The 23,720-nt window shown below is 52.8% G+C and overlaps 1 protein-coding gene across 1 annotated transcript in view; it reads left to right on the forward strand.

The window, feature by feature from the left end:
• Window positions 1-1,231: 1,231 nt before the first annotated feature.
• TANGO2 (transport and golgi organization 2 homolog) overlaps window positions 1,232-23,720 on the forward strand; it is a 36,657-nt gene continuing 14,168 nt past the window's right edge. Inside the window, exons 1-3 of the mRNA XM_056120348.1 lie at window positions 1,232-1,291; window positions 11,595-11,693; window positions 14,236-14,324. Coding sequence (XP_055976323.1) covers window positions 11,638-11,693; window positions 14,236-14,324 — 145 coding nt within the window. The 5' untranslated portion in view covers window positions 1,232-1,291; window positions 11,595-11,637. The remainder of the gene's footprint in view (window positions 1,292-11,594; window positions 11,694-14,235; window positions 14,325-23,720) is intronic.

The following is a 23,720-nucleotide window of genomic DNA, read 5'->3' on the forward strand; positions in this document are numbered from 1 at the left end:
ACAAAGTGCTATAAAAGCCATCCCAGCACCATCAATCAGGAGTGACTCCTGAGCATAGAACCATGAATAAGCCCCGAGAACCATTGGTGTAGCCCCTGAACCACCTGCCTCCATAAAAAAACTGTAGAACTAATCCAGTGACTGTCTCCAGACACTTTTTTTGGGGGGGGGAGGGGCATGTCCCTTGCTTTTCAGAGCTCTCTCCAGACCCTGCACTCAGGGATCACTCCTGCCTGGCTCTGGGGTTGCTGGGAATTGAACCTGGGTTGATTTTGCACAAAGCAAGCCTCCTACTGGTATACTATCTTTCTGACTCACTTTTTTCTCCATTTGTTTAATTCAAACAAGAAATGTAACTGTTCTGTGGCTGGAGTAATAGTACAGTGGGTTGGGTGCTTATCTTGCATGTGGCTGACCCTGATTGAGCCCCTGAAATCCTATACGTTCCCCTGAGTCCTGCCAGGAGTCAGGAGTAAGTCCTGAGCACAGCTTAGTGCGCCCCCCCTCAAAAAAAAGAAATGTAATTATTCTGAGCCTTGTGCTTGTACCTGTAAAATGAGGTGAGTGAAAACTATGGACCAGGGTCCTGAGTTTAGACTCCTAGTGCATCATGCCTAATGTAATTTTCATCCTCGTCAGTTTGTTGAATATCCACTTTGGATCAGTCCTGAGCCTCTGACTTTCCATTTCCACTGCGTTTGAGCCCTAGTCACAGTTGAGATACTACTAGAGAGCAGGGAGCGTATGAAATACCTGTGTTCTGTTCGGAGGTCCCAGGCCTCAGGCATTGCTCACTTGGACACCCAGTTTAGGCTGGGTCTGTCCTTTGTCCTTAGGGACTGGAAGAACAGCTTTCAGGTGTGTTCAAATGCTACATGGCTGGAAGTATTGGATCCAAAATCTACCCTGAGCTTGCAGAGATGTCAGGGGGATCGGAGTGGATGGCCAGGTAACCGATGGACGCCTGGAGCTCACACTGGGCCTTGACGCAGTGACAAGCCTCAGCAACCTCCCGCATGGGTGCCAGAGCCTGGGAAGGCTGCTGGGGGCTCAAGAGGTGCCTAGACACCAGTGCAGCCCCTAGACTTGGCGCAGCCCTGGGGGCGGGGCGACAGGAGCTGCAGCCCCCGAGCGACAGCCCGTGTAGCCAATAGCGCTCCTGGGTGCACAGTATAGCCCCTCCCCTAATATTTATGTCCAATAGTGCAAACCCAAACGTCCTGGGGGCGGGGCCTAGGTGGTGGCGGCGGTGCGCGGGCGCGGCACCCGGAAGTCGGCGGCTGCGGAGGCGGTGAGTGTGCGGCCGGCGACCTGGGCCGGGGGACTAGTCTCCCCGGAGCCGGCCCGGGCTCCCGGCCCAGGGCCTTGGGGGCGCGGGCGTGGAGGAGTGGGGCTGCGCCTTACCCATTCTGCCTCAGTTTCTCCTTCCTGAGACATGGAATGGAAATCAGGCGGTCGGGTCCGGGGAAACCAACTGGCTCGGGCTGACGACGTGCCCCGCGCGGTACTGGAGCGCGTTTCCAGCGATCCCCACCTGCGGCTGCCGCGCCGCTGCCTCTGGGAAACTGGCAGAGACGGAACGGGCGGGGAACTGCGTGGTCTCTGCAAGATGAGTGGGCTAGACTTCAGGACAGCTCTGGAACCCTGAGTCACGCTGCCCTTTGCCTGCGTTCTTTTGCGGGACAGCGGGGTGACAGCTGGTGCTGGCTCATCCTTGCTCCAAACACGGCATACCCCAGCTCCACCCCCGACTCCGCTCTAGATCCGGCTGAGGGCTGGCTCTGCAGCTGACTTGAGACCCTTCCCCAGCTCCAGCACCTCCAGCTCTGCCACCTTTCTTGGGCCCAGCTTGAGAGTGACCCTTCTACCCTTGTACCTTCCCTGACCCTCAGGCGAGCCCCTTGCTCCAGTTGTGTCGCAGGTTGTGCCACCGCCTGCCCTGGCCCTGCTGTGTGGTCACAGAGCCCCTTCCTCAAGGCAGGTGAAGGTTGGGATGGCCAGTTCTGGGTGCCTACAACTGGCGGTAATTCAGACATGCTTGGTTACACTTGGTCCAGAATTCTCCATGGGCCAAACCCTAGTCAAGGACAAAAACTCAGGCTGAGGTGCCATGACGTAGTAATGCCTCTTCACTGCGCCCCCTCCCCCCAAGCCCAGCTCTCATGGTTCAGGGAAGTTGCACTTGCTCTTACCCCTTCAGCCCCTGACCTTTCACCCCAAGTCCTGCAGCTGTGTTTGTTCTGGGGTGTCCACAGATCCTAATCCCTATCCAGGTCAAAGTCAGTTATCTCCTTCCCCCATGCTGTCAGCTTTGCCACAGGCAGCTTTTGTCTTCGTTTATGGGCTATTTCAGCCACGATGCACCGAGGTCATCATCATGTACGGTGTTGGCAACGCCTTCCTCTGCCTGGCTTTCTCAGGGGTGAGGGGTGGGGGCGAGCGCCTTGGAAGTACCCGGGTGCCTCTTCTCCCTGTGGAGAGATGAGGGGCTCCGGAGCAGGTCTGGAGAGAAGTGTGCCCAGCAGGGTGAAATGGGCTTCCTGACTTGGGGCCACATGTTGCTGCTGACCCAGTGGCAGACAGTGGAACATGGGGTCCATCTTTGGCTAAGGTGTCAGTGGGCACCTGTGGGTGCATGCAGAGTCTGACTTTGGTGAGCATGGGGCATGGGACTTTGTGGTGAGAAACAGGTGGCCCTGGGGCCACCGAGCTGCCCTTTCAGGTTATTGCACAGCCTTTTCCTTTCTCTGCCAACTTTTCTATTAGAGTGCCAAGAGAAAATGCCCACACTCCATGGTGCACAGGATTGGCTGCCTGGACTTTGCCCATGTCTTTGGGACCTGTTCCCTTTGAGTTTGCTTGGATCCTCCTCCTTTCTGAGCCTAGGCCCACAGGGACCCCTGGGAGGCTGGGCTGATCCCTGGCTTGTGGGGACTGAAGGTTCAGAGGTCACCACTATTCTGAACCTTTTGGACTGTTCTTGGTGCCCTTCTTTGCTGCTCCTTCAGGAGACAAGAAATAATGACCCTGAGTGTGGGGCTGAATTTGTGCTGCTGAAATGTCTCAAACATCTTAGGAAAGGGGTATCACAGGCAAAAAATGTGTCCCCTGGGTTCTGGAGAGATCATCCGGGGGGAAGTTTGACTCTTAAGTACTACCCTCTATGGTTCCCAGAGTCTCTCCAGGAGAGATCTCTGAGTACAGAGCCAGGAATAAGCCTGAGCACAGCTGGGTGTGGTCCCTAAACAGGAACGAAAGGAGATTTGCCCTGAGCAACGCCCCTTAGTCAAACCAAGATCAAGGTGCCCTCGTGCTGGAGCAGGGGGGAGGGCAGAGACCTGCAGGAGTGGGTCTGCCACTCTGGACGAGTTACAGACCTCAGGGCTCGCAGCCAAGGCCCGGAGCAGCTCCCGTGTGTGCCCGGATCTGTTTTCCTCCACTTCAGTGTGTGCCTGTGCCTGTTCACCTCCTCTGCCAGCAGCAGGAAAGAGCCACCGGTCCAAGGAAAGAACAGCTTGAGCTTTCCGCTCTGCCCTGGGGGCTGCCCCTGCGACTCAGCCCTAGGGGCTAGGGGCCAGCGTCCTGGCTTCCCAGCTCTGCTAGCAGGAATCTGAGGGGCCCCCACTTCTGCAAGACCTCTCAAGACCATGGACAGGCAGATCTAGCCAGAACAATGTCTTCCCAAATGTGCTGAACAAGAAGTGTAAGGAAATGAGGTCACAGGGCCTAGGACATGGTGGGTAATTGTGCAGAGTCTGAACACCAGCAGGTTTGGAGGCCCCAAGTCTTGGTGAAAATGCTTGCCTGGCCCTGTCCTGCCCTGTCCCGCCTCTCCCCTCTGTCCTCTGCCTGCCCACCTTCCCTTTGCTTTTTCAGTTCCCAAAGGGAAGTGCAGCTGCCTTCCCTTGCTCTCCCTTCAAGGCATTGTGTAGCTTCTTGCAGTGCGGAGGTGTTTAGGCCAGGGCTGAACCCCTTCCCCAGTCTCCCATGAATGTCTTTGTCTGGCCTTTCCTGCCTGCCCTCTGCCTGCCCATGGGAACAATTCCTAAGTCAGTGGGTGTGTGTTTTCTAAAGGTCCAGAGGCTCTATCTCTCCCGCTGCCCCGCATTCGGCCACCCGTTTCCCCCACCCCAGGGAGGTCGATGGCGATGGGCAGACGAAGGAACGAATGAGGGCCAGGCTGGTCAGTATCAATTGTAGTTTATTCCAGTCTTCACTCTCACCTCTGATTCTGCCCTCTGGAGCCCAAGCTCTCTGAGCCCAAGCCTGCGCCTCAGCCTGAGACTCAGTCTCTGCTCTCTCGAGCCCCAGCCCCCTTCGAGCTTACAGTCTTAGTTTATATAGCAATCATGTAGGGTAGTGATACAAAAGTGGGTTGAACATTAACAAATCAGCAAAGAGAGGTAAGACCACTCCTCGAGGAGATTAACTCAGTAAATCTCATCTAAAGAGATTTATTCCAGATTACTAGGAGATCTGCGCAAGGGTGGGATCCCAACAAGGGTGTGTTCTTTCCTCAGCTAGTAATCTACTTAAATAGTTGTAGTAAGTCTACTTCTAATATTTCTAGCAATGTCATTCTGTATGAGCACAGTAAGAGATAAACTTACAGTTTGGTTCTTCCTGAGGACATCTCACTATATATTCCTATATATATATATCAGTCCTTATGCCAGGTTAGTCTTCCTAGCCCAGCAGGGTCCTAGTCTTGTCTTTACTTACTTTTGGATCATGACAGCATTTGTCCATGATCGTGCCCTCAACTTATAGTTGAGTATCGTGGCGCTTTGGCCTGGCCCATTTCGATGCCAGGGTCGCTCACAGCTTGTCCTGGGTCCAATCAGTCCCTCGTCGGGACCCTGTTTTTGGGGTGCTAGGAACTAAGGGAAACTGAGTCAAGAAAGCAGATGCCCAGGAGTAAATATTATTCGGAGTCAATCAACTCCCAAGTTACAAAGCATAATATTAACTGTCTTTCTGTGTCCACACAGAAAGGACATTGCTTAAGGTAAGCTATGCAAAGAACTGGAGCGATAGCACAGCGGTAGGGCGTTTGCCTTGCACGCAGCCAACATGGCTGACCGGAGTTCGATTCCTCCGCCCCTCTCGGAGAGCCCGGCAAGCTACCGAGAGTATTCGATATGCCAGACACAGTAACAACAAAGTCTCCAATGGAGACGTTACTGGGCCCGCTCGAGCAAATCGATGATCAACGGGAGGGCCTTTACTTATGCAAAGGACATAACTTACAATACAAGTTCAGTGTCCTTAGAAGGATCTGATTTTACAAGCTAACAGAATCTGATTAGGGAGAAAAGGTGATTAATTGGCTGGGGAGGAGAGCACAGAGAAGAGTTTACAGATAAACAGAGGAATGAGAGTCACTCGGGAGCACTGTGTTGGGTGTAACCTGATAAACCTGAGCTCCCTGTGGCAATGTTATTCTACACAAGCGATTGTCTTTTCCTTGAACTTTTTTAAAAATTTTTATTAGTGAAACACCATGAGGTACAGTTGTAGACTTACAAATTTTTGTGCTTGGGTTTCAGTTATACAATGATCCAGTACCCATCCCTCCACCAGTGCCCATTCTCCGTCATTTACTTTTTTTTTTAAATTTTTGTTAGCGAAACACCATGAAGTACAGTTAAGTACAGTTGTAGATTTATAAATTTTTGTGCTTGGGTTTCAATTATACAATGATCAAATACCCATCCCTCCACCAGTGCCCATTTTCCACCACCACGGGTCCCAGTATCCCTCCCACCCCTCATCCCCCCATCCCACCCTGCCTCTGTGGCAGGGTATTCCCTTTTGTTCTCTCTCTCTTTTTGGGTGTTGTGGTTTGCAAAACAGGCATTGAGTGGCAATCATGTTTGGTCTCTAGTCTACTTTCAGCATGCTTCTCCCATCCTGGAAGGATCCTCCCAACACCCTTTATTTGGTGCTCCTTTCTCTATCTGAGCTCCCTTTTCCCCTAGAGTGTGTGGCTGGCCTCCAAGCCATGGAGCAAAACTCCTGGTACTAATCTCATCCACTCTTGGGTGTTAGTCTCCTATTTTGTTACTTTATGTTCCCCGGTTTTTGTTTTGGGGCTACCTCTGGCTAGTGTTCAAGTTTTGTTTCTGACTCTGTGCTCCGAGATCACTCCTAGTAGGGCTCAGGAGACCCCATGTGGTATAAGGGGTTGAACTCCGGTCGACCACGTGCAAGGCGCACCCTACCTGCTGTATTATCACTCTGGCCCCTGCCTTCAACTTTTCTTAACTGCTACAGAGAGTGGAGTTGGAGTCTGACCCACTTGAAGGACTGGGGCTTCCCGAGAGTGATTACCCCTCTCCATTTGGCTCTTAGGAATAGCCCCGTTGGTTCCTCCAGAAGGCCATGGGAGAGGAATGGGCTGATCTCAGAAATGATGGGTGAGCAGCTAGAATGGAGGATGCTGGGAAAACTCTCAAAAGCATTATCAGCAGATGGGCAGGAGTGCCTGGAAAGTTTCCCCGCTTCCCTCAGCCAGGCGCTGAGAGGAGCTGGTGCCCATCTGTGACCCACACTTCCTGTTTGGTAGGATTTCCAGGCGCTTGGGAGGGGGGAAAGCCAGCTGCTCCTCAAGCTGCTTCCCAGTGCCTGGGGAGGCCTGGCTCTTGCCTTTTGCTCTTCCTTTTCCAGTTCTGGTGGGGGTTCAGGTGTCAAGGACTTCAGGTATGTGGGATCCGCAGGCCTTTTGCTGCTCGTGTGGCCAGGGCGGCTGGCTTGTTGGGGAGACTGAGCAGAGGTGCAGGGGAAGGGTGGTGCGGGCTGAGGGTGGGGGAGCAGAGGTGCAGACTGAGGGTGGTAGAGCCTGCGCTGGAAGTGCTTCCCGTAGAACACAGTCTACCTAGAAACCTGCCAGAAGTTCCCAGCAGGAGCCCCTGGCTGGGCGATGATGGGTACTCTGACCTTGGATGTTTGCACATGCGCCTACCTGGCCTGAATTAGAGCCTCAGGACTGGGGGCCCTCTGCTCCCCCCCCCCCCCCCCCAGCCCCTGTCAGATGCTATCAACGAGGATGCGCTTCCTGACCTGCAGCCTTCCCTTCCTACCAGTGCTTTGTCCCTGTTTGGTTTCAAGTCGTATTTGTTCGGTTACTAGTGCATCAGTGGGTCTGAAGGCCACTCCCGGCAGTGCTCAGCCTGGCTCTGTGGGCCCTGATGCTTCAGTGTTTGCTTGGGTCTAATCATATCTCATTGGGGCCACTAGGATTACACCAGCTGTGCAGGTCCTGGGGACTGTGCCATGCCAAGGATTGAGCCTAGCACATTGCAGGGCATACACTGCAGTCCTTTGAGCAATCTCCCTGACCCTGTATAGGATGTAGTTGATTATTTTCATTTTTAAAAATTTCTTTTTGGTTTGGGGGCCATCCCAGGTGGGGCTCAGGGGCTGTTCTCTTTGTGCTCAGGGGTTACTCCCAGAGCATGCTTGAGGGACCATACTGGTGCTGGAGACCAAACTCAGACCTTGAGCCTGTGCCTTATGCCTGTAAGCATGAATTCCAGAGTTACGTGTGGTTAAGGGGATTGAACCAAGGTCAGTGCATGCCAGGCAAGTGCCTGGACCTCTGTTTGGTTACTCCAGACCAAAGCTCAGCTCTTTACACGAGCTCTTGATAGAGGGAGTACCCTGTTGCCTTGTACCACTTGGGAGCCTCTGTGAGCCATAGAGGTTGGCACCACAGGGCAGCCACAGTGAAGATGCTGTCAGGTCTTTCAGGGTTGGTGCCAGCAGCTCCAGCCCCCTGCTTTCCTGGTGGAGTGACTCAGGCCACAGGAAGCATCCTGTTGGGGCCTTGTGCCCGGTGTGGGTGGCACTATCCCCTCAGCAGTGCGGCTCTGGCCTCATGAGTACTGATGCACTGATGCCGTGAGTCTTCACTGTGGCCTCCTGTGGGGGTTAAGCGGCCCTAGTCACAGGCTCTGCTCTCTCATCCCAGTGGCTCCTCCACATGGTTTGGCTCCTCTATTGCAACCACCACTGGGGGCCTCCCAACCCTGACTGTGCCTTTGCCTGTGGGTACAGAGACTTCAGTGAGGGGAAACATGCAGGCTTTCCCCAGGGCTTCTTGTGCTTAGGGGGTGTTGGCTGTAGGGCGGCCACTGAGGCCAGCAGGTTCCCCGGCAGGGCTGTGCAGTGCAGGTAGTGGGGTCCGGGCCCTCTGGGGGCCACCTGGGAGCAGCTGCAGAGTCCCAGAGGCCCCTCGGCCCCAGCCCCACTTCTCCTGGACTCCTTCACCCTGAGCATAGTCCTCAAGGTGTCAGCAGTGGGGCCTGGGGAGGGGATGTGTGTCCCCAGCTGGTCAGTGGGGCCCAGCCTCCTGCAGACAGTGCCTTATGCCCAAAGACCCAGGTTGTGGGGCACCGGCCCCATTTGGTGGCGTCCCCTGCTGCCATCCTGATTGCCAGAGCAGGGAGGGAGGCCGCTCGAGGCACAGGAGCGCGCGGCAGGACGATGGGCTCCTTGGCCAGGCCTCCGGGTGCAGCTGGTGGGCAACAGGCCTGCTCGAGTAGGGGGCGAGGGACTGGAGAGAAAGGCAGTTCCTGATGGTCCCCTCCCCAGGGGCTGGCTTTCCTCTCGTCCTTCCCTCCCAATGACCGCGTCTTCATCGAGGCCGCAGCCCTGCGCCCTGTGTCCATATGTCTGGTGCCAGGCTGCCTGGAGCACCAGTGCGGACCTTCCCTCAGGCGTGGCTGGTGCAGGCAGCCAGCTTGGCAGGGCTGTGTCTGGCCTGAGCCCCTCTGGCAGAGCAGCTCCTGCCTGGGAGCCGACCCGGGGACCAGCGGTGTCAGGGCCGCTGAGGCTGGCACGAGCGGCCCCTCTCTGACAGTGCTTAGTGGCATGGGCCAGGTGGGACACTCTCTCCTGGGGCCATGTTTCCGGGGGGACAGCTCTCGGTACTGTGGCTCTGGGCCTGCTGGTCATCAGCAGCTTGGCTCCCACTGCTGCCTGCCCTGGGCCTTGGGGGGTCATAGACCAGTGTTTCTCAGAGTGGGCAGTATACTGCTTTTGGGCAAGGGGCAGGGTGGCCGGGCAGCACCAGTAACCTTGGCAGTTGCACCCAAAATTCCATTTGTTTGAGCCAGAGAGATAGTACAGCAGGTTGGGCACTTGCCTTGCCTGGTTCCCTGAGCATGGCTGGGAATGGCCCTTAGGCATGGGTGTACCTGCCAGAACAAAAACAGTTCTAGGTGTGAGGGTCCCTGAACCCCCTCATTGACCCTGGTTCTGACCATGGGTTTTTTTAGGGCTACTCTCACTCCTAGCGCTGTCCTTGTGGCCCCAGGGGCGGCTGTAGGCAGGTGTCCCTGGTCACCCCCTATAGTTGCTCCCCAGAGTTCCAGCATCCCTTGGGGGCTCCTTCCAGAACCCTGAGGCAAGGGACTCGGGATCTTGGGAATTTCTTTCAGCCCCACTTACTGCAGAGGCCTCAGACACCTATGCCTCTGGCCTCCTAACCCAGATGAGCACATGCCTTTGCACAGCTTTGCACAGGAGTGGCCTTGGACTCCACCATCCTCTCTGGATCCCACATCTTCCAAGATATTGGCTAAACCCAGCTAAACTCCTCAGTTCTTGGAGATCTTTTTTTTTTTGTTTGTTTTTTGGGTCACATCCGGTGATGCACAGGGGTTACTCCTGGCTGATCACTCAGGAACTACTCCTGGCGGTCCTGGGGGGACCATATGGGATGCTGGGAATCAAACCCGGGTCAGCCACATGCAAAGCAAATGCCTTACCCGCTGTGCTATCACTCCAGCCCCAGTTCTTAGAGATCTTCCTCATTCTTGAATGTTTGAGTTTTTTTTTTTTTAGGGATGGGGGAAAACCAGCAGCCTGATCGCAGTATTGGGGGTGTCAGGCACCCCCGGGAGCCCCTGACCCCCAGGGGACACCACCAGGCTACTTCGAGGCATGTTGCAGCCCGCTGTATCCTCTGGACCCCTGTAGTGCTAGGCACGCCTGCCCCTCGGCATCTCTCGAGGCGCCCTGTGCTTCTCCACACGCGGCTGCCTCCCACCTTTCTACCTCAGTTCCCCAGGCCCAGAACCTCGCTGAAATCACAAGCTGGTTCCCAGAGGCCTCCAGCTAGGGGAAGTTTGGGCTGAATCCTGTGGTGCGATGGGGACAGTCGAGTCTCCCCCTCACTGTACCAGCCCAGCCAGTGAACGGGAGCTGGCGAGGGGCCTCTGTAGTGCCGTCCCCTGGGGGATCTAGGGACTTGGTGCCAGCCATGGCCTTGTCTGGGTACCCCCTCAGCTTTAACCCCTTGGTGGCCCCTCTGCCTGGTGTGGCCAGAGTTCCTTCTCTCAGCCGCTTGCTGTCGACATGGAGCTGGCATGGCTTTGAGGACAGGGTGGGGTGGTAGAGGCCCCTCCTCCCATGAGTGCCGAGAGACAGGTGGCCACAGCACCCTCACTGGCCGCCTGCCTGTCTCCAAGGCTGGGGCCTCTCCTGGAACTGTGGAGCATGGGCATCAGTGTGGCGCGCCGAGCTGGCATCATCTGGCCCCTGGGGTGGCCTGTCAAGCGTGGTGGCTCCCTCCCCAGCATGGCTACACTAAAGGGCAGGGTGGCACAAGTGACCATGGCTTGGGTTGAGACCTGGGCATCTCATCTCTGCTCTGGGCCTCTGGGTGCCCAGCCCACAGACTGACCTTAGATCTGGGGCTCTCCTGAGTGGGGTCAGCCCATCCTGGGTGGTCACCATTCTACTGGTAGGCCCTGCCGGTACCCTTCCCAGCCCCAAGGGCACCCCAGTCTTGTGATCTTGAAGTTCAGTGGCTGCCTCTAGATACCCACACATGTGCACGTAGTCCCTTATGCCAGCACTCACACACACACACACACACACACACACACACACACAGAGGCACCTCCCTCATGCACACACACACACACACACACACACACACATGCCCCCCACGCACATATTTATATACACATGCACACATGTCCCTTGTGCACACACATTTATACACACGGGCACTCCCCACACATGCAGACAAATGCACACCCCACACACAGGTCTGTGCTTTGGGGCTCCGTGGGTCCAGCCGTGGGATCCATGCATCTGTGAGCCATTCAGACTTGCCCAGTCTCCTCCGGGGTGGGCCCCTGGGCTACCCTCCTGGTCACGCTGCCCCCCAAAGACTCCCATCACAGAGTATGTACCACCAACTCCTGGGTGGACGCGTGACCCGGGCATGTGGGCTTTGTCCAGGCTCCTGCTGCTGATGTGCATACACTGGGCCTGACAGTTTTCCTGGATGTGCCCGGGCTCCGGGAGGTAGACAGTGTCTGCTGTGGACACAGCCTTAGGGACCCCGGGCTCAGCATTGCAGGGCTGGGCTGGAGTTGGTGCTGTTGGACGAAAGGGATGGAGAACCTGAGGTGAGCAGGTCTCAGAGCCGCCGGGAGTGAAGGAGAGGCCCCAGCCCTGTAGCTCTTCCTCAGCTGGGGTGGGGCCAGGAATGTGTTGGGGCACGCTCTCCTGGACCAGGGGACTGTGCTGGTCAGGGGATGGTGGTCTTTGCTCAACTCTTTTTCCTTTTCCTGCAGACCTTGTGAACCCGCACATGAGTGCAGCCTCCCCTTCGGCCCGATGTGCATCATCTTCTTTAAGTTTAATCCTCGCCCTGTTTCCAAAAATGCCTACAGGTAATCTCCCACTGCCGTCCTCCCCGTGGTAACCCCCACTCTGTGCCCTCCTCCCTGTGGTAACCCCCACTCTGCCATCCTCCCGTGGTAACCCCCACTCTGTGCCATGCTCTTCTCTGTGGCCTCAGGTACCTGCAGGTGCAGGAGGGGCTGTGGGTGCTCACATGTGGGGACAGGGCCGTGGTCAGTGCGGTCACGCCATGTGGGGTGCTGGAGGTGTGTGGACCTCGGATCACAAAAGGGCAGACCCTCAGCCATGGAAGCTCATGAGGTGGCCAGCACAGAGGACCAAGTGGGGCCAGGGCCCACTGCCTTGTGGGCTCTGCAGGGGATCAGGGCAGCAGAATTGGGGTGATGGGATTCAAGAGCTTGACCTGAGCTGACTGTCCATGTTGCAGGTGATGGGCTTGGGTAGTGGTCACTGCCAGTAGGGTCTGTGGATCCTGATCAGAGATGTGTCGTTTGGGTGTGAGGGACAGCTGGCATACTGTCCAGGAGAAGGGAGGAGCAGGAGGGGCAGGTTCTGATCCAGTTCGCCCCATGTCCCTGTGACTCTGGGCTCTGGAAGTGCCTCTCTGTTCACAGGCGCACCCTAGCTGGAACACAGAGCCCTTCATCCATGCATGAATGAAACGAAAATTTAACCCACAGTCATGTTTTACTTAGACACTTACCTGGGAACTTGTCGTCACTTTAACATTTCCAGTAAGGGGGTGGGGGTTCAGCTGGGGGCACCACTGCTAGGGGCCTCTGTGGCTGTGCCAGGCCTCCCCGCCACTCCCTCTTGCCTTAGCCATGCCTGTTTTAGTCAGATACATTGGCATTTGTCCCCTGCCCTCGTGCCCACTCGGTCCCCTCCCGTCCCCCATCAATAGCATGAAGAACAGGAGCAACTCAGTGTTAGCAGAGTGCAGGGGATGGATATACCTACCTTTCTGACACGTCCGTGTAGCACATTCCTGTGTAGCTTTTACCACTTCCTCCTGGAGCTCATTCATCCTCCCACATCGAAACTCTGTCCCCGTGGAACATTGTGCTCAGTTCAGCCCTCCCTGGTTCCTCCATCCTTCCTTCCCTCCCTCCCTCTTTCTCTCTCCCACCCCTCTTTCCCTCCCTCCCTCCCTCCCTTCCTCCCTCCCTCCCTCCCTCCCTCCCTCCCTCCCTCCCTCTCTCCCTCTCTCCCTCCCTCCCTCCCTCCCTCCCTCTGTTCCTTTTGTTATTGGGCCACACCAGTGATGCTCAGGGGTTACTTCTGGCTCAGAAATAACTCCTGGTGATGCACAGGGATGGAACGTGGGTCAGCTGTGTGCCAGGCAAGTGCCCTACCTGCTGTACTATCACTCAAGCCCTGTCCCCCTTTGTTCTTTTTTTTTTTTTTTTTTTTTTTGCGGAGGGGGGAATTCAGCAGTGTTCAATTTGTTAGTATTGACCAGTAGTGCTGGAGTGACCACCAGGGCTACATCTCATGGTGCTAGACAGGGACATACTGGCCTGTGACTGGAACTTGGGGCTTTGCTCGGTGCGAGGCATGTACTCTGCTACTTGAGCCATCTCCCTAGCCCTGACAGACACTTGTTTTGTTTTGGGGCCATGCTCAGGGCTTACTCCTGGCTCTGCACTCAGGAATTACTCCTGGCGGTGCTCAGGGAACCATATGAGATGCCAGGGATCAAACATGTAAGGTGAACATCCTATTTGCTGTATGATCCCTTTGGCCCGCATTTTTCATTCTAATGCAGATAACATATTTGTCCTAATACAGTACTCCGAACAGGAGCAGAGTAGAACAGCACCTGGACTGGAGTGTGGCTCGAGTGAGTGAGGCTCTGGGATGGATCCCGCTGCCCCAGCACTGCCCGCCCCAGCGCAGTCTCAGGGCTTGGTCTGGGCTCTCTGCTCCCTGGCCACTCTGTGTGGCCCCTGAAATTTTCTGAGCTGGTGGCAGCTTGGCCCCGGGCTCCTGGTCATCGTGCTGGTCGCTCTTGTTCCCAATTACAGACACATTCTATGTTCTTGGGAAAACAGGTCAGAGCCCAGAGCACTTAGGCGTAAGCCCTGAACTCCAACCAGCCAGTGAGAAATAGATGGCCCAGGATGCCCGCTGCCCTGTGGGAGTGTGCAGTGCTCCCCTGGGGAGACCTGAGGAAGGACAGGGACAGGGAGGACTCTACCTTCCAGCCTGGGTGCCCCGCGTGCTGTGCTTGTCCTCAGCTCCCTCCCATCTGGCCCTTGGCCCTGCTACCCCTGGGGCCCCATTCCAGAGATGGGGATGTGCAAGGTGGAGTTAGAGTCCACCCTGGGGCAGGTGGACCCCCTATTTCCTGACCCTGCAGATCCATTATTATCATCTGCCTGTTTCTTCCACGGCCCAGGCTGCTGCAGACCGTTGTCCTGCACTGGCCCCTGTCTTGTCTTCTGTCACTCTGGCTTATGTTTCCCCTGAGGCAAACGTTCACTTGTCAACAAGAGAAAGAAAACTCAGCCTGGTCACGCTGCTGTTTCAGTTTTCATCCGAGGCCTTGACTCAGGCTTTTCTCTTCAGGCTCATCCTGGCAGCCAACAGGGATGAATTCTACCACCGACCTGCCAAGGTAGCTGACTTCTGGGGGAGCAACAATGAGATCCTCAGCGGTGAGTGGCCTTCTCCACTGGTCCTCTGCAGAGCATGCCCCATGTGGACTTCTGGGTACCAGGGTGAAATGAATGTGGGACTAGTGACTCTTTTGGGGCCTAGTATTGGGGTGCCAGGCTCAGTACCCCCTACATGGCTTCCTGGGGCCTAAATATTTGGAAGAATTTGCCAGAATGATCTCAGTTGATTTTATTAGTTTTGGCTTTGGTTTTGGGGCCACATGCGGTGATGCTGAGGGTTACTCCCGGCCCTGCACTCAGAGATCACTCCTGGCAGTGCCCAGGGGGCCATATGGGGCATTGGGGATTGAACCTGGGTTGGCCACATGCAAGTAAGCACCTTCCCTGTTCTGCTATCTCCCCGTCCCCAGTTGGTTGGATCTGCACTTCCACCTTGGGTGCGTGGTTGGATTTGTGGGAGGCACAATCTCCTCTCAATCACTCTGAAGCCTCATGGTTGAGATGTGTGCATGTGTGCTGACGTACTTCTGTACCTTGGCATGCTTTGCTTTTTGTTTTCCTTTTTTTTTTTCCTTTTCTGGTTGTGATGCTTACACAACCTTGGTTGGGGTCCACCAGATTTGCACATGTTGTTGTGACAAGGGGGTAACAAAGAGAGTGCTGCTGGGGTCTGCCCTGAACATGTTGGGGCAGTATTAGGGATCAGACTCAAGGCCTCATGCTTGCAAGGCAGACTCTGTTCTGCTGACTCATACCAAGGCCATGAACACATTTTTCCTTTTTGGTTTTTAGGCCACACACAGCAGTGCTCAAGGATCACTCCTGATAGGCTTGAGGGAGCATATGGGATGCCAGGGATCGAACCTACATCAGCTGCAGAGAAAGCAAATGCCTTACTAGCTGCACTACTGCTCTGGCCCCATCTTGCACACATTTCTGACTACTCACACATGCCCTCTGCTCCTGGAGGAGGGGATGAGTTTGGGCTGGGGAAGCCTGGTGGGGGCCATTTGAGGTGGGAACTGCATGAGGCATTCCCTTGGGCAGGAGTGGTGGGGATAGCGGGGTCCCTAGCCGGCCTGGCTGACAGCCTTAGGACAAGAAGGGGGATCATGAGAGTCAGTGTTGGCTAGGCCAGAAATTCCTCTGCCCCTGTGTCAGGACCAGGGAGTCAGGGGAGGGCATACGGCCTTGGGGACGTGGTGCTGCCTTGTCTGGTACTGCCCTAGCCTCATCTCACTTTGGTGTTTGGCAGGAGCCTCCCAGGAGGCCTTGGTTGGGCCGTTCGGGAGCTGGTAAGGAGCGGGCAGATCCCTCCTTGAGCAGGGGCTGGCAGAGGTCCCACCAGGCTGTGGTTAGGGATGCCAAGAGGAGAGGAGACTAGGTCTTATTTGGTTTCAGCCTCATCAGAGGCTCTGGGTGCCCCTGGGGAGGTCCAAAGAAATGTGTAGCTACAGTTGTCCCAGAGGCCAGGGGACAGGTGTGCAGGGAACAGGACGATGACTGAGGGGAGCCCACAGGAGCCAGGCCATAGCTGGCTGTCCTGGTCAAGAAAGAACTGGAGAGGGAGGAGGGGTACTGGGCTGTGCCAGTCTCTGTCACATGCACGGGAGACTGGTCAGGATGGGGGTCGACGGCCTCAGAAAGGGAGTCAGCTCTTTTTTTGGTTTGTTCGTTTTTCTTGTGAGGGGTTTTTTTGGGAGTTGTGCTTGGGGCCCACCCTTGGCCGTTTGGGTATGGCATAAGTGAATCGAACTGGATCAGCCATATGCAAGGCAAGCTCCTTAATTTCTGTACTATCTCTCTGCTTCCTTTTTGAGTGGGGAGCAGATTTTGAGCCACACTTAGTAGTGCTCAGTGCTTCCTCCTGCCTCTGTGCTCAGGGATCACTGCTGTTGGGTCTTGGGGGACCATATGGGGTACCAGGCATCAAACCCAGGTCAGCTGCATGCAAGGCAAGTGCCCTACCTTGTGATACCCGCCCCCTCCCCATGAGATCGGACCCAGGATCTCACACAGGCCATGCACTCAGTCATAGCCCTGGCCCTCTCGGTTTGATTTTAGATTCTTTCTGTTGCCTGTTGCTTCTCAAATTCACTGACTTTTTTTCTGCTATACTGTTGTATCAATTTTATTAACATTTAGTTTAGCTATTTACTTCTGAGTGGAGTGGTCAGGGCTACTACGGGCCCTCTGCTCAGGAATCACTCCTGGTGGGGCTCAGTGAACCATATGTGGCACCAGAGATTGAACCAGGGTTGACTGTGCTCAAGGCAAGCACCTCATGCACTGTATTGTGTCTCTGACTCATTTATTTACGTCCTGGAGTTGTGAGCTTGTGAGTTGTGGAAGTTTTCAGTGGCATGGGGGTGCCTGGTGGAACCTCCTGCATGCAAAACCTGCTCTCCAGTCTGCTGAAGTCTCTCTCTGGCCCCTCTCATTTGCTTTTAGTTCCACAGTGCGTATTTTTCATCTTATCAATTACAGTTATCTCTAGCAATTCCATTTTATACTTTTCTTTTATCTATTTAATGTTTCAGCACATATAGTGCAATTGTCATATCTGTTTGAAATTCCTTGTTTGCAAATTCCAGTATCTATGTCAGTTCCAAGCTCATTGAGGTTTCTCGGGAGTTCAAGATGCCGCTCTGTCTAACGTTCATTGATTTAAAGAAAGCCTTTGATTCTGTTGAGACGGAAGTGGTCATTGAAGCCCTAGCCAATCAGGGCGCACAAACTCAATATATCAGGATCCTTTGTGAGCTCTATTACGGATATACTACCAGGATCTCACCATTCTACAAAGAAGTAATCATCCATGTCAAGAAAGGGGTTCGGCAGGGTGATACCATTTCACCGAAACTCTTCAGTGCCACCCTTGAGAACATCATGCAACAACTGGAATGGGAAGGAATGGGAGTGAAGATAGATGGTCGGCAACTATACCACCTCCACTTTGCTGATGACATTGTTCTAATAACACCAAACATTAGCCAAGCGGCACAAATGCTGGTCAACTTCGACTGTGAGTGTGGAAAGGTTGGACTACAGCTGAATCTTAACGAAGACAATGTTTATGAGAAACAGCCTCGTTCCTGATGCTCCATTCACTCTCAACGGAACGACCATCTCCAAATGCAACAATATGTGTACCTAGGTCGAGAAGTCAACATGACAAATGACCTGGCACCCAAGCTGCGCAGGAGGAAGAGAGCGGCTTGGGACGCCTTCAAGAACGTCAAAAGAAATAGCTAAGAGGACGAAGAACCTCCGGCTCCGGGCACATCTCTTTGATTCCACTGTTCTTCCTGCATTAACATATGCCTCAGAGACCTGGGCCCTATGCAAACAGGATGAGAACGCTATTCGGGTCTCCCAAAGAGGAATCGAAAGAGCTATGCTTGGCGTATCACACTTCACCCAAATGAGAGAAAGAATCCGGAGTTCCAACCTCTATCGACAATCAAGAATCAGGGACGCTCTCTCATTTGCCAAGGTGTCAAAAATCAGATGGTCTGGTCACGTAATGAGATTTAGAGACGACCGCTGGACTAGAGCCATTACCGACTAGATTCCATAGGACGTCAAAAGACCGCGTGGCCGTCCACCTTCCAGATCGTCAGACTTCTTCGTCAAGAACATGAACGATCGGTTTGAGGCTCTTTGTGTTCCTAGAACGAACAGACGCCATTGGGCTACACTAGCACGCGACAGGGACAAATGGAGATGTTACTGGTGCTCGTTAGAGCAAATCTGCGATTACCGGGAAGTCAAGTGATCAAATGTCAGTTCCAGATCATTTGGTGGGGGTGGGGGTGTAGGGGGCATGCCCAGCAGTGCTCATGGGCTATTCTTGGCTCTGTGCTCAGGAATGACTTCTGGTGGTACTCAGGGGGACCATATGTGGTGTCAGAGATCAGACCCAGGGCCAGTGGGATGCAAGACAATTGCTTTAACACCTGTACTATCTCTCTGGCCTCCAGATCAGTTTTTGGTGTGTGTGTGTGGGGGGGGGGGGGGGGGAGGGAGTGCAGTTTAGGCCACACCCAACAATGCTCAGGTTTAATTAATCCTAACAGTGCTCGGGGACCATATGGGATCCTAGACCAGCTCCCTGCAAGGCAAATGCCCTACCTGCTGTCCTATCGCTCGGGCCCCTCCAGATCAGTTTTAATGGCTGCCCTGAAATCTTTTAGTGAATGAGGCCATGTTGTCTTGCTTCTTTGTTTTCTGTTTTGTTTCATGGTGCTGAAGCTGAGACTTTGGGCCTCATACCTCCAAGGTATATATGCTGCCACTGAGTTACACTTTCCTGCTTCTTTGTTAAGGTAAAGGTAAAGGCCCTCCCGTTGATTGTCGATTTGCTCGAGCAGGCCCATTGGAGACTTTGTTGTTACTGTGTCTGGCATATCGAATACTCTCGGTAGCTTGCCGGGCTCTCTTCTTTGAATATTCTGTAATATTTTATTGGATGCCAAACATTTGTCGAGTCTCTCTTTCATGGGACTGAATTTTTGTGGAATCTAGAAATGTCTTGGAGCTTTGTTCTGAAGCATAGGGAAGATACTCAGATCCTTCCTTCCTTCCTTCCTTCCTTCCTTCCTTCCTTCCTTCCTTTCTCCCTCCCTCCCTCCCTCCCTCCCTCCCTCCCTCCCTCCCTCCCTCCCTTCCTTCCTTCCTTGATTTTCCCCCCCTTGCCCCCCAACCTCCAAGCAGGCAGAGCAAGGACACCAGACTTTTGAGCCTTCCCCCTGGCCCCTAACATTATTATTATTATTCTTTCAAGCTTACTTTCTTTTTTCAATTATATAAAGACTTCTTATTTTAAGTGCAGAGAGAAAAAGTAACACAATAAAGAGAGAACAGGGTCTTATACAGACAGAAGAGAGAGTTTCAAGAAATAAAGAAAAGGTGTGACATACCCTTCAGATCTTGCCTGGATGACTGATCAGGTGGCTGGTCAGAAGCTCACCTGTCCGAAGCTGATGGCTCTCCACTTTTCAGCAGTGTTTCTGTCCCCGGTGTTGCCTGAATTCTGAGCCGCAGCCGTCTGGAGTGAGATTCTCTCCCCCAAGCCTCTCATTGGTTCTCCTCACCCCGGGGTGTTTGGGAGCTTCTCACGCATAGATCAGATATCCGGGTTCTCACACACCCATCTCCTCCCTGCTCTTCTGTGCTGTGACCTCTGGAAGTTTTGTCTCCTTGGCTAGGGGCCTCTGGACTCCCCAGTCGTGGGGTTCACTTCCTGCCTTTCCCATATCAGAGCATGCTGGCCTTCATTTTCTGGGGTCCAGTATCCTGCAACTATTGTCTTGCAATTTTTTTTGGTGGTTGTTTTTTTGGGTCGTACCTGGTAGTGCTCAGGGATCACGCCTGACAGTGCTTGGGGGACCATGTTGGGGGTCAGGGATCAAACCCGGGTTGGCCGTGGGGCAAGCGCCCCACCCACTGTTTCCCGTTTCCCGTTTTTTGTTTGGGTTTTGGTGATTTATCGCAGAGATTAAAATCTGAACCTTGTTGCTTGGTCAGGGGGAAGAGTTTCATTAATTTTTAACTTGTAGGCATTTTTCATCACTGTCACTGTCTCTTTCCTCCCGTTGTTCACCGATTTGCTTGAGCGGACCCAGTAACATCTCCATTGTGACAATTGTTACTGTGTTTGGCATATCAGATACGTCATGGGTAGCTTCCCAGGCTTTGCCGTGCGGCATTTTTCATAGATTCTGAATTTGAGTTCTGTGCTCAAGAAATGTTTTTGCCTACTCATCTTTTTCTTTTTTTTATCTTTCCCTTTATGTAAAAATTTGGTTTAAAAAGATTAGAAAAAGAAGAAAATAAGATAAAAATGGTCTTTTCGAAAGGGTCAGAGAGATAGTACAGTGGTTAAGCCACTTGCCTTACTTGTGACTGATCCTGGTTTGATCCCTGATACCACATATGATCCCCCTAAGCATCTCCAGAGTGACCCCTGAGGACCGAACCAGCAGTAAGCACTGAACACTGCCAGGTATAGCCCAGTCCCCCTCCCCCCCACACACAAAAGCAACAATAACAACAACAGAAACCCAGGGGCCAGAGAGGCTGCTCTCTTGACTGAGAATACGCTTAGTTTGCAGGAGTCCTGGCTCAGATCCCCAGCACTAAATGGTTCCTTGAGCACTGCTAGGAGTGACCCCTAAGCAATAAGTTGGAAGTAGTAACCTTGGATCGCTATAAATGTGACCCATTGCTCACTTATTCACTTAATCACTTAATCCCCGTTATTCATCGATTTACTCGAGCGGGTGCCAGTAACGTCTCCATTCATCCCGGTTGCGTGCTAGCGTAGCCCAGTGGTATCTGTTCGTTCTAGGAACATGTAGAGCCTCAAACTGATCATTCAGGGTCTTGACGAAGAAGTCTGACCATCTTGTAGGTGGGCGTCCACGTGATCTTTTGATGTCCCGTGGAATCCAATCAGTAATGGCTCTAGTCCAACGGTTGTCTGTAAACCTCATTACGTGTCCAGCCCATTTGATTTTTGATGTCTTGGCAAATGAGACAGCGTCCCTGATTCTTGAGCGTTGACAAAGATCAGAACTCCGGATTCTATCTCTCATTTGAGTGAATCATGATATTCCAAGCAAAGCTCTTTCGATTCCTCTTTGAGAGACCCGAATAGCGTTCTCATCCTGTTTTCGTAGGGTCCAGGTCTCTGAGGCATATGTTAATGCAGGAAGAACAGTGGAATCAAAGAGATGTGCTCGTAGCTGGAGGTTCTTTGTCCTTTTAGTTATTTCTTCAATGCTCTTGAAGGCATTCCAAGCCGCTCTCTTCCTCCTGCGCAACTCAGGTGCCAGGTCATTCATCATGTTGATTTCTCGACCTAGGTATATATAACTGTTGCATTCAGAGATGGTGGTTCCACTGAGAGCAAATGACCCATTGCTCACCCCCCAAAAAAGAGCCCAGTAAATGCAAAACAAATAAAGCACCACCCTTTTTCCCATTCCCCACCCTCCACCTTCCAGTAAACTTAGTTCTGTTGTCAGTGACCACTCGTTTATTTTGTTTCACCTTCTTCAATTTCCTTTTCATTTCTTTGTATTTTCATAGATTGCACACACGGGTGAAATCATCCAATACTCATCTTTTTCTTCTGACTGGTTTGGTATTGTGTACTCCAGAGTTCCTTACATTCTGCTGAAAATAACGTGACTTGTATAGCTCAGTCATATTCCGTTATTCAGCTGTATTACTCAGCAGTGTCCTGTAGTGTTATTCTCTGCCCATCTGTTGGTGGACACTGGTGTTTCCAGGTCTTAGAAGTCATAAATATATGCTACAGGCAATGTTGGGGACGGCTAGAGCATTTTATGTTCATGTTATCATGTTCTTTGGACAGACACCCGGAGTGGGATTGCTGGGTCATATGGCATTTCTATTTTTAGCTTCTTATGGAAACTTTATACTGTTTCCCAAAAGTGGTCACATATTTATATTATTTATTCCCATGACAGTGCATTTTCTCAATATCTTCTGATAAACATTTTATTTCATGTGATTATTTTTAATAAGGAGGCCAGGGGTTTGGGCTCAGGGATCCCTCCTGGCAGAGCATGGGGGACCGTAGATGGTGCTGGGGGTCGATCTGTGTTTGGCTGTGTGAAAGTGAAGTGCCCCACCCTCTGTATTATCTCTCTGGATCCATAAACAATTCAGTGAAGTATAGTTTTTCTACTCTTTTCACTTATGATGTGGTCTAGTCATCCCTGAAGGCATATAGTTCTCTCCCTGTCTCTTCCTCTCTGTCTCTCTCTCTCTCTGTCTCTCTTTCTCTTCTTCAAGAAGACTTGTTTTGGGTTTTTATATTTTGGTTTATGATTTATCTTAAATTATTATTCAGGAGGCGATAGGGATTGAACACACACGAAGCATTTGCTCCACCACTAAGCTACATTTCTGACCCCTTTAGTATTTGTCGATGTTGTTTTGAGTTACTCCCAGAGGCAGTGCTCAGGGCTTACTCCTGGCTTTACACTCAGGACTCACTACTGGCAGACTCGGAACCATATGGGATGCTGGGGATTGAACCCGGGCTGGCTGTGTGCAAGGCAAGTGCCCTACCTGTTTTGCTATTGCTCCAGCCGCTGCTTCAATATTGGTTTGTAGTATGAGGTATGAGTTAATATTACTTTGTTCCCCCCCCCCCCCCAGATCTCTCCCATCACTGACTTGGAACTCTCTTCCCTATTACTTCATTGGACGACTTGCTTGAAATTCACCTGAACACGTGTACGTGTGGGTGTGTTCTAGACTCTTGGGCGTATTGATCTGTTGGTCTTGAGGGCAGCAGCTTTGAGAGTCTTGAAATCAGGTAGCGTAGCTTTTCAGATTTTGTTCTTTTCCAGGACTGTTTTGGCCACTCTACCTAGTTCCTTTGTGCATGTACAGTTTAGAGTTTGTTTGTTAATTAGTTTATGCCCCCCCCCCCCACACACACACCTTTCTGCTTTTGGGCTGCACCTGGCATTATCAAAGGCTGCTCCTATCTTGATGCTCTGGAGTCACTCGCAGCAGTGCTCAGAGAAACCATGCAGGAACCAAGTCAGCATATAACCCAGACTTCCTCAGATAAAATGTGCATGGGGCCGGAGAGATAGTATAACTGGCAATGAGCTTGCTTTGTGCATGCTGACTTGGATTTGGTTCCTGGCACCACACAGGGTCCCCCTGAGCTCCAACAGGAGTGATCCCTGAGCGTAGAGCCAGGAGCAGTCATGAGTGTGGCCCAAACAAAACAAACCCAAGTTAATTGATTAAAATCAGGCGCTCAGCCCTTTGAGCTATCCATCTCCCTGGCCCCAGCCGCTTGCAAATTCCTTTTAAACAAAAGGTCTTCTCCACTGGGATTTTAACTGGGATCATGTTATCTACATTGGTCATCTGGGGTGAAGTGCCACCACAGCATTTAACTGTTGCATCTCTCCTCCCAGCAGGCTTACCAAGCTGGTCTCTGCACCTCTGACTTCTCCCTGAGGACCTCACTCTCTTCCTTTCATGCTTTCCGAGGCATTTTACCTAATGCTTAGTGCTGTTGCAAATGATATATTTGAGTACTTATTTTCTGGGTCTTGCCAGTGCTTACTAGTTTTAGTGGTTTGAATTTTTGCTAGAACTCTTTTGGATTTTTGTCACAGCCAGGTCTGATATCTGGATGTCAAGATTTGCTTCTTTCTTTGTGATCTTCACAGCTTTTACTTCTTTTGCTCCTGTGACTTATTGTTGTCATGGAAGTCCACAAGTCTGTTTTTAGCCCACCCTCCAATGTTGCGGCCCTCTGGTAAGCCCTGAGTGGTGCTCTTCTCCTGGACCTGCTGCCTTGGGCAGGCTGGGAGCTGGCGCCCAGTGACACTCCATGGGATGGCACACGTCCTCCCAACCCAGCACTAAGCC

This window comes from Sorex fumeus, unplaced genomic scaffold (genome assembly GCF_029834395.1).
Source record: "Sorex fumeus unplaced genomic scaffold, SorFum_2.1 ptg000043l, whole genome shotgun sequence".
Taxonomy (NCBI): domain Eukaryota; kingdom Metazoa; phylum Chordata; class Mammalia; order Eulipotyphla; family Soricidae; genus Sorex; species Sorex fumeus.